Source organism: Apaloderma vittatum, unplaced genomic scaffold (assembly GCF_000703405.1).
Source record: "Apaloderma vittatum isolate BGI_N311 unplaced genomic scaffold, ASM70340v1 scaffold29916, whole genome shotgun sequence".
Classification (NCBI taxonomy): domain Eukaryota; kingdom Metazoa; phylum Chordata; class Aves; order Trogoniformes; family Trogonidae; genus Apaloderma; species Apaloderma vittatum.
In genome coordinates this window covers 15,370-26,721 of record NW_009720550.1, presented here as the reverse complement: position 1 = coordinate 26,721, position 11,352 = coordinate 15,370, and the positions used below count along the sequence as shown (strand labels likewise).

At 39.9% G+C, this 11,352-nt stretch overlaps 1 protein-coding gene across 1 annotated transcript; it reads left to right on the top strand.

The window, feature by feature from the left end:
* The first annotated feature begins 3,710 nt into the window (after nucleotides 1-3,710).
* Nucleotides 3,711-10,946, top strand: COL10A1 (collagen, type X, alpha 1). Its single transcript, XM_009871054.1, has 2 exons — nucleotides 3,711-3,849; nucleotides 8,820-10,946. Exons 1-2 carry the CDS (start codon nucleotides 3,711-3,713, stop codon nucleotides 10,685-10,687), a joined length of 2,007 nt encoding a protein of 668 aa, XP_009869356.1. The 3' UTR covers nucleotides 10,688-10,946.
* Nucleotides 10,947-11,352: the final 406 nt, after the last annotated feature.

Genomic DNA, 11,352 nt, shown 5'->3' with positions numbered 1-11,352 from the left:
GAAGGCACTTTCATTTGTAAGCAAAGACAACTTTCTAAATATGTAGCTATAAAATTAAAGCATCTGAATGTTTATACTGCGAGAACAGGTACGAAAATAACCTTGCTTGTTTAAAGTGTGCTGTTACTGTACATAGGTATACATGAGTATGTCTACTGCATGAATTTTGGCACGGGCAAATATACACCGACGTGCACCTTTCATGTGCGTGCTTGGAGCTAAACGTGTGTTAGTGCTCTGCTAATAGGAAATATCCACAGCAACGGGGAAAATGTACACAGAAGGTGAACTCCAATTCTACCTCAGTTTACCATCCCCACAAAAAACAAAACCTCAAACCAAAGTAGCAGCATAAGATAGCACAATAGGGTGGAGCTCAAGTTAAACACAAGGACAACGGGTTTGCCTGTGTCTACCTTTTGACCCCACAATCATCCCTATTTATGCAGGGACACACAGAGATTATTCACCTTCCTGCCCAGAAGGAGCCAGGGCAGGAAGTGAGGCTGCTGGGCAAATATCACTGTACATTATTGGTGCTTTTGTAATGTAAGTGTTCCTGCTTTGGGGGTATTTATGAATTAGGCTAGCATGAAACCGTGTGTGCATAAAACTGTCGGCTGCTGTTCTTAACTCTCTTAACCAAATATTGTCAAATTAGCAACAACCACACTTCCCACTGAGGGCTGTATATTTAAATGTTTTAAAATCAAAAGCTATTTTTGGATTTATGTGAGCCAGAAAAAGGGTCTGGGGCTGCATTTCTTCTAGGAGGAAATAAACTCTACGCTCATACATGTGCTGCCTCTGTCAAAGATTGTAAATTAAATTTATAGAGACTAATCTTTAAATGAAGCACCTTGAGAAGTTAACACACAAAACCTGAGGAAAATGCACATATGGGAGTAAAAATGCCATCACAGACAGGTAAACATTCTCGGAAAGCCACTGACTAGATGAGTCACACAAGCTTAACGGAAAAAGCAAACTTCAGTCTGAAGACCCCTGCATCAGAAAGGGTTTATTTACAAAAATAGAACTGTTTCGAAGATGGCTAGGAAGAAGAATGGAAGAAAAGACCTGTTCAACAGTACATTAAATAGTCACAGCAGTCTTTAAATCACAACATTAATACAGCCCTCCAATAAGCAAACATATTAGCACAATTGTAATCAGAATAGACTTGATGGTCCATCAGTCTCCTTCAGTACAGTAACTTGTGTTCTAGGATATTTGCCATAATATATAAAAGCCAAAAAAGCTGTCACTTGAAGAGCACGGAATTAAACAAAGCAGGTAAAGTCCAGCCCATGTTAACCTGTCATTCCACAGGACAGCCACACAGTTCAGGGCCCAGCTCAGTCTTCTGGTTGGAACAGTAACAGGTGTCCCTTCTGTACCTGCCATGCATGAGAACTCACAGTAACGCACATTATTTATTAGTACTCCTATACCATAACAAGCCCATATCCCTGCCCGATGACAACATTTCTACAATTGGTATTAGGATAAGGGTGCATACATGTTCTTATGCATAGATATTGTTTGCACCTCATCAAAAGGCTCCCTGGATAGCTTCCACAAATGGCAAAAATTAACTTGAAAAATAAATACCTCCTCACTTGATCAGGACAATAACTTGTAGTACATGCTCTGCGTCCTTTAGTAACAACAGGGAGCATTTATCTTTGGTTTTCCACTAACCTTTGGTGCAAGGGAAACAAAAGACTTTCAAACACATCCAAAACTCTTAACTCCTACAAGACTGAATACCATATAAAAAGGTCAAAGAAGCCTGTAATTAGCAAAAGAGTTTTAATACGTTTAATTCATATAAATGTTTGATAAAAGCGAAGTCTGCTATATATTTATTTCTACAGTTTGATTCTAAATGAGATAGGTTTGTTTCTTTTGTATTTTGCCCTTTCATCTTAAGTTCTACAACTGCAAGTTACTGGCTATTTAGTACCAAACACTAATCAAACTGATGCGGAAACATTGGATTTATTAAAAAATGAAGTCATAATGTATGGATACAATCTATTAAGCAAGACTGGTTTAACAAAAACTTTCTTAATGGCTAGAAATAATTTATAATCTGAAGAAAAGAGATAAATTGTTATCAAGTTCGATCCATCAACAGTAAGACAGTAGTAAATTTACTAGACTGAAGCCACTTAATAGGAAAACCATGCATCCAGCAAAAATACAGCAACAACTGCATTTGATTGAATAAACATTAAAAAAAGTTAATCTCTGCAGAAAAGCTCAAAAATTTCCATCAGCCCCAGGCATCAGCCTGCATAACACTTGCAAATTGAAGCAGTACGGGTTTCAATCCACTTGTTATGAGACACAACGAAGTTCTCATTGTGTAAGGTAAGTTTGCATTTCTAGAATTCATTTTACAGAAATATTACTTGCAAAATTCATCATGTAATAATCTTCAGGTTCTTACACAAGTTCCTTGTTAACAACTTAACTGAATTTAAGAGCTCCACTTGTATCCCAATGAACAATTACTCACATAAGTAGTCTCTACAGACTTCAGTGGGGTTACTCCTGAAAGTAGCAGCTCAAAATTAAAAATGTATAGTTCTTTAAAACATTTACAGAGAAATCCAAATGAAGTACTTAGAATTACCAATCTTACTTACAAGTTCATGACTTTTTTCCATTACCTTTCTCAGTTCTAAAAAGAGGGGCCATAAAATTCTATAAAACACAAGCTATGAGCAACACAACTTCATCAACAGTAAGAAATCCAAAGGAAGACAAAAAAAAAAACCAACAAAAAAACCCCCAACAACCCCCCCCCTTAACAGGATCTAGGATGACTGCCCAAAATAGCTTCCCCCCACCCCTAAAACCCACACATATACACACAGATAATTACTGCTTACCAATTTTGGGGGAGGAGCTTATGCCCAGCAGTCACCCAACTAGGGGGAAAATCGTATAAATACTCAAGGGTGACACTTGAAATCATCAGCTTCTGCTCACTCACCAGTGGCAGAAGAACTCAACAGAGGAGGATTCACTGCTCTCCAACTCTGCATTGGAGCTCCACAACATTTTGGTATGTTATGATTTCATTTAATTTGGTTTTGAAGGGAACTTCTACAGGATACATGTCTTCTGTCTGAGGAGGGATGGGGGTTGGTATTTAAGAGCCAGTGAAAGCACCCTTACCTCCACTAGGGCTATTTGAAAAGCTACAGATTAAAGCTTGGTTTCATGCAAGGTAATGTGAGATTTTTCCCACTGATGCTTTGTTTCCTATAGCATTAGACAGACACCCTACAGTTGTATCTATGTGTCTTCACTGAAAACTTTTCTTAATTTCAGGACTTTTGATATATGCAGCTGCTGAACTTAATTTTGGAGCTCTAGTGTAACAAGGAAAATATTCCCTGTTTCTGAAGACAGTGGTTGTAAATAGGCTGTCATCCATTAAATCATTATTTTCCCAAGAAAAGCCTCTAAGCTATCTACACAAGAGCTCTATCATTCCAATTGATAACAATATTGATTCCCTTTTTCTTAGAGAATTTTTCACAACTAGTGAAAGCAGGAAGAAGCAAGCACAAAATAATGTTACTTTTAGTACCAATGCTTTAAGAAAACTCATTTTTTCATGCACAAGAAACAGAACTGGTTTTTATAACAAACTTTTTTCCCCCTTTCTAGCACAGAAAGAATTTGAAAACATGCATTTACAAATATCCTTTCTGCTGCTGTTTTGTCTGAACATCGTCCATGGTAGCGATGGATATTATTCTGAGCAATATCAGAAGCAATCCAGCATCAAGGGGCCACATTTTCTACCATTTAATGTAAAGAGTCAAGGTAAGTTTGTTATTTTTGATTATAAACTAACACAGTTCTTCCCAGGGGGTCAATACATGAACAAAAGCTCTTTGTTTATACTATTGCTACTCAAGTTTCACTATTAGTTTAGGTTTATTAAAATAATGTCATCACTGCAGAAGGAACTGGCAGTGGTTCTGGCAGTTGGTTCCTATTGACAAAGATGCACACTTGTCACTGACAACTGATAATTTTTTACACAATAATCACTAAAGCCATATAGAACAGCAATTACATCACAGCTACAGATGTGACCTTCAGTAATGGGAACAATGCATCATTATATACATAACTATGTACAACATCCTAATTGTCCTCAAATTTCTTGATTCAACATGAGAGTTTCTAACAGACCTGTCATCTACAGAAAGAACTTTTACAAACTCTCTCATGTTATCTCTACTACTCAAACCAGATCTTAAGTGTGTATTTAAATATGTACTTCATACACACAGCCAAACAAAGACCTGCTTAAGTCCAGAAAGGCAAAATAAATAGTTATATTGTCATAAAAACTTGACATAAACCTCTCCATTTTTTTCCTTAAGCAATTTAAATCCTTAATTATCAGACTAATCTCATAGTAATATAACAATTCCAGCTTCACTGTAAAAAGTTCATTTCATAGATCAGCCTTATTGTGGATTTGTATAGACAATATATAATTGCAGTTGTAAAATTTCTGGGTATCCTCTTTGTCTTTTTAAGTCAAATGGGTGGCTAAGCGTTTGAAACTATGAGTTCTGTTTCATTTTTCCATGCTTAGGCCAAAGCCTGTTTAAAAAAACTTGAAATTAAAACTTCCGACTTCTTAAGTACTGGTTTTATTTCATAAATTGTTCTCCAAAGTATGATCACTAGTCTCTATTCAAAATTATCATCACTAAAAGGAAGAAAATTGAATCTTACTTGGAAACATCCTGCTCTCCCACTCAAGAACAACATTATTTTCAACAGGCTATTCAGAATAGCTTTCACTTTTGCTGCAGAAATGACGAATGTGAATGAGGGACTCAGAAAACAGCATTTTCCAATAAGCTTCACCAGAAAAAGGAAATTTTAGACTATGTATGCATTAGAAAATAGGGCAGCAAACGAGAAGCAGTACTGGAGAGAACAGCTGCAGCTCAGGACACTGCCACAGTTCCTTCCATTGTCTTTAGAACAAAAGCTTTCTGGAACCTTACCAGCACTCTCAGGTTGAATTTAGATAACATGCACATAAACAGCTACTCTGTTTTAACTCCCACCGAGTTAAAACTGTATTTCCTCCCTCTGCCCTCATTAACTTTTCATCACGTTTTTTCCATGTTTTTACTCAGTCTTTTACATATTTACATTATTTTTAAGTGAAGTACAATATTTCCTTGGTTATCCTCTACCACATTCACATACTTCTCCTTGTAGTGTTTTTTCTCCTCTATAGAAAACATTAGGAAATGGGGAAACCAGCAGCAAATTAAGGAAGGAGCAGGGAAGACACAAAATAGGATTAAACAGGGAAATTAATTGTCCTGAACTAAGTTTTCACTTTATACACTAACGCGGAATCTAATGTGCATGAAACTTGATACATGTGATAAATATAAAATGCTGTCTCCTTAGGAAAGGTAATAAGGACTACATACTAGACCTGAAAAGCAGGAACAGCCTACAGTTTGCAGTCCAATCATTCAGAATTGCTTGACAAATTTTAATTTGGGGAACAAGTATCAAAATAGAGAACCAGAAAACCACTGCTGTTCTTCAGAGTGGAAAACAAGCTGCCTATAAAGGGATTTTAGAAGAGTGTAAAGAGGGCAGACTGGTAGAGATCATTTCTAGTCTGAGACTACCACAGAAGAATAAAACAGGAGACTACAGAACCAAATTAATTTACCTATTGTCCAGTGAGTTCTTCAGAATGCAAGTAGCTTGAGTAGCATACGGCAAGTTTTTCACCATAGCTTATTTTTCCTTTTGGTCACCAAATATTGGCTTTTAGAGATTTAACTACAAATAATTTCTCTTTGTTTTGTACATCTTTGTCAAAAAGCAGCCTGGCACTAAAATCTTAGTCTAGGCCCAAACTGGTGACATGCAATAGATTGCACAATTTTTTTTGGCAATCGAAGTCTAAAAAAGTTTCATTTAATTTAGTGAAATTGCTTTAAAAGTTTTAAAAATCTTGTTCTTGGTAGCTCTTCAGCCAGAATACACTTTTCTCTTCTATTGCTATTTTTTAAAATTACTAGGACATAACTTTTAAAACAGTAGCTCTTTGGCTTGAAACATTTGAAAAGACCTAGTTGAGAATAATAATTGAATTAAATCTGAGCGTTCAGCAGTGCTTAAACAGGACATTATTGCAGGTTATGTTAAAGTCTTTGCACTTAATTCAACACCTAAATGGGGTTTGACTGCATTCAGAGAATGCAAACCAACTTTACATCAAGATATGTGCCAAGACATATAAAAGAGTGGCCAGCTACTACTTCAATTTTCCTGGTAAAAATCATACTTCACTAACACATTCAGTTGTCCTTTCCTCAGGGGACTTAGCACTGTCTCTAGACAGCACAATTTATATTTTCATATAAAAGCTGTACAACTTTGTGAAGCAATATAGGTCCTTACAGAAAATCTCAGTAATAACATGAACACTGATGCAAAAAAGGCAGCACCCACCACTTTGTGAATCTAGGACTGATTTAAAGTTGCATCTAAATCATAGTAAAAAGCAAGAAAGAGAAGCACTCTGAAGTTAGCCTGATGGAATTTGCCACTAAATAAATAAATAAGACCAAGTGAAAAAAATGCATGCTATTTAAAAAGAGCTGAAATGAATGCTGTCCCCCCCTGTAGAAATCAAACTCACTCTGACTGCTAAAGAACAAATTATGTTTGGTAGGCAGGCCTGGACACAGCTCCTTGAATTATCATTATGAAAAAGTAGATTTGGCTGGGGTCACTGTTGTCTTCTGCCAACGTACCCACATAAATGCTTGGGTTTGGATTCACTGCAGCTGATGTAAGAATCTGTTTGTATTCTTCCTCTAATGCTTTAGAACTAATCCAGCATTAGCTCAGGAACTTTTTTATGTATCTGTATTCAGGCTTTGATCTGACCTGCCTGTGTTCCCTGATGTGAACAGGTAGTTTTTGAAGTTCTATCTATAGGTAGAATAAATAGATTCCGAGTCCTCCAGTTTAGTAAGATTTTCCCCTTGAAGACAGATCCCTTAGCTGTGGTGAAGAGAAAATGTCTAACATGTAAAAAACATTCACACACCACATCTGCTGCAGGGCACATGTTAATTTTGACAGGCTTAAGCCTTTTCTAAATTACTTTTTCATACGGTGTAGTTCTTAAAATATGCCATATCTTATGTCACCTATATAATGAGAAAACCAACTTGCAATTCCACCCTACTGAATCCAGTTGTTCCAAAGTAAGAAATTCAACAGTATCATTAAGGTACTAAAGGTTGCACCAGACTTGTCACTGGTACTCACAGATTCCACAACATCCTTCACAGCCAAAGACACGTATTTGCACTTGCAGTTTATCAACAAATCACAGACATCACGCTCTTTCTAGCTGTAGGATTTTAATAACTATCTTCCTTTTCATTGCCTTAAGGAGGATGAGAAAGGAAGGTGCGCAAAATGAGGTGATAGGCAGTTGTGATGATTTTACACATAAGCAAAAAAGAAGAATGCACTCTCTACACTTGGTGGGTAAGAACAATTTTCCTGGCAATATAGGAAGAAGCCAACCTTAACAGAGCCACTATCAAACAAAAAATCAAATGTATTTCATATATACATTTCTTTTTTTAAAATAGATATAGACAAGAATAGTTTTCTTCCTCCATCTCATTTTCAGTTCATTAAGAATAGTCATAGACTGGAAAAAGTATTATCTAGGAGATGGCAAAAAAGTCATTGTACAAACTTGCACATATATATACACACAGACACACTGCTCCTCTTGCAAGAGACTGAAATGCAAATTTTAGCTGATCCAATTGTTTACCAATTATCAGACAGAATGTTGCTATTACAAAAAGCAGCATCCAGGTCCTTCCTACATACCTCAGTTTTTGTTTTCAAAATGATACGTTAAATTAACATCCATCATAGGCATGGTATTTTATTCTATATTGCTGCAAACTGCTGAATTAGTCTCACAATATCCATGTTAATCTTGTCTGTGATGTTCCACATATCAGCATCCTACTTCCAACATAAAGCTTCAAGCTCCAAAGACCACAGAAAAGTAACCAGTGAGCTTGTTTATTTATTCTTGTGTTTGTGACATTTGGTTAAGTGGCTCCACCTGCTGTTTTGACAACTAAGAAACTGAAGTATTATTAAATTAAAACAATGCCAAAAGTCTGACTGTAGTAAGATGATCAGTTGTGACCTTGCCACTAGGTGAATTTTTTATGACAAACAAAAATCTTTATGACAGTATTTGAAAATATCTACCAAAAAAACAGAGCCACTTTTGGAAGGGGGATGGGGAGGACAAAAATCTTACTACTTAAATATAGCACAAAATAGTTTCAGAAAAGCAGCTACACCTGCACAGGAAGCTTTCTCTGGTTTCATTTGTCATCAAGATGCAAGTTTGATGACTTGCTAAAGCAGTCACCTGTTGGTTTTCTTTTTCCTTCCTTACTAGTTTTCATCTACTTCCACAGCATCTTTTTACCTCTCTAATGACCCTAAATGTACTGAAGCCAAAAGAAATCAGGAGGCCTTGTAGCTTATGAAACTCAAACTAATTTGAGCTCTGAGACACTTTTTGCTGTGAATGTCAGGCTCTCAGTGACCAAACGCTATTAGAAACTTGACTCTTGTTAAGTTCAAGTTAAGTTAACCCTTTACACGTCACCAATATGCTACAACTCGGCAAATCTGTTACAGCTTACCTGGTTGACCTAGTTTCCTCTCTCTCACAGGTGTGCAAATAAGGGGTGAACAAGGGCCCCCTGGACCCCCAGGCCCTATTGGACCAAGAGGACAACCGGGTCCTGCAGGAAAGCCAGGGTTTGGAAGTCCTGGTCCCCAAGGCCCCCCTGGTCCCCCAGGACCACCTGGATTCTCTGCAGTTGGAAAGCCAGGCATGCCAGGTCAACCAGGAAAGCCAGGAGAGAGAGGACTAAATGGTGAGAAAGGAGAAGCTGGACCCGTTGGGCTCCCAGGAGCAAGAGGGCCACAAGGACCTCCCGGCACTCCTGGCCCTGCCGGACTGTCTGTTCCTGGCAAGCCAGGACCACAAGGCCCCCCGGGAGCTCAAGGGCCGAGAGGCCTCCCCGGGGAGAAAGGAGAGCCAGGTATCCCTGGTATAAATGGACAAAAGGGAGAAAACGGATTTGGCATCCCAGGTCGCCCAGGTAACAGGGGTCTTCCAGGCCCGCAGGGACCCCGAGGCCTCCCTGGTCCTGCTGGGGTAGGAAAGCCTGGTGAAAATGGTCTCCCAGGTCAGCCAGGTATCAAAGGCGACAGAGGTTTACCAGGTGCACCTGGAGCAGCTGGTATCCCAGGTCTGCAGGGACCCCCAGGAGAACCTGGAGAGCCTGGCATCGGCAAGCCTGGGCCAATGGGACCACCGGGAGCAGCAGGCCTCCCTGGAGCCAAGGGACAGCCTGGACCTGCAGGCTTGCCTGGATCCCCAGGTCTTCCAGGATTTGGAAAGCCAGGGTTGCCAGGGATGAAGGGACACAGAGGGCCTGAAGGTCCTCTGGGCCTTCCAGGACCTAAAGGAGACCAAGGCCCAGCTGGTGTGCCAGGAGAACCAGGGCCTGCTGGACCACCAGGAAACATGGGCCCTCCAGGACTCAAAGGCTTGCCCGGTGACAACGGCCTGCCTGGGCCCAAAGGCGACATGGGGCATGCAGGTCCCCCAGGATTCCCAGGGGCCAAGGGTGAACGAGGCCTACCAGGATTAGAGGGAAAACCAGGATACCCAGGTGAGCAGGGTCTTGCTGGTCCTAAGGGACACCCAGGTTTCCCAGGTCCAAAAGGTGACACTGGCCATGCTGGGCTACCTGGCTTGCCTGGTCCAGTGGGTCCACAAGGTGCTAAGGGAGTCCCAGGGATCAATGGTGAGCCAGGTCCCAGAGGGCCTTCAGGAATACCTGGGACCAGAGGCCCCATTGGGCCCCCCGGCCTGCCAGGAGCCCCTGGTGCAAAAGGTGAGCCAGGAGCACCAGGACTGCCAGGCCCAGCGGGTATTTCTACAAAAGGCTTAAGCGGACCCATGGGACCACCTGGGCCCCCTGGGCCTAAAGGCAACAGTGGAGAGCCTGGTTTGCCAGGCCCCCCAGGTCCTCCCGGTCCCCCCGGACAAGCCGCACAGGTGCCCGAGAGCTACGTTAAAGCTGGAGAGTCTTTCGTGAAAGGAGGAGTAAACCAAGCTCTTACAGGGATGCCAGTGTCTGCTTTCACTGTCATCCTCTCAAAAGCCTACCCCGGGGCAGCAGTCCCTATCAAATTTGACAAAATCTTGTACAATAGGCAGCAACACTATGATCCCAGAACAGGAATCTTCACCTGCAGAATCCCGGGACTGTACTATTTCTCCTACCACGTACATGCAAAAGGAACAAATGTTTGGGTTGCACTCTACAAAAATGGTTCCCCACTCATGTACACCTATGATGAGTACAAGAAAGGATACCTTGACCAGGCTTCTGGCAGTGCTGTCATCGATCTCATGGAGAATGATCAAGTATGGCTCCAACTGCCTAACTCAGAATCTAATGGTCTCTATTCCTCTGAGTATGTTCACTCTTCTTTCTCAGGTTTCCTATTTGCTCATAACTAATAACATCCCACTTACACTGTCATGACACTCTCTCCTCCAGACCATTTTAATTGGGTGCTGCTCTGCTTCATCATTAGCAGGTCACACAACTTGAATTTTTCAAAAGAAATAGAGGAGGGAGTAAGAAGGTGGAAGAGATTGGTTCAAACCTAGTAGAATAATATTGTATGTTTTTAGAGAATTGTCCTAAGAAAATTGTTTCGAATGATGATTAATTGTCCAAATGAATGCAACATTAAAATTTTATGAATTAATATAATACATCAGTCTCTTTCTTCTGGGGAGGGGAAAAAAAAAAGAAAATTAGAATTTCTATTTCTAACTATTACTTCTCATAATACAAAGTAGCCATTCCAGGACATTAGATCATACTTCATTATACCTGAATTAACTGAAGGCAAGAATCTCAGATACACCACAGTTACCACAACAGCTGGATAATACTTCAGGAAAATTATGTTATCTGTCAGCTTCTTAAGCTAGAAAACAGGAGTCAAGAAAACAACTCTAACACATTACATACCATGTCACAGTTTTAATTTAGTTCCACTTTTCAATATAGATTTACAAATGATTACCTGTCACTGAATATCTAATACTTTCACAATATGAAAAAGCACCCGGATTTGAAGCCACATTTGGGATTTTTGATGTCTGATGCACGT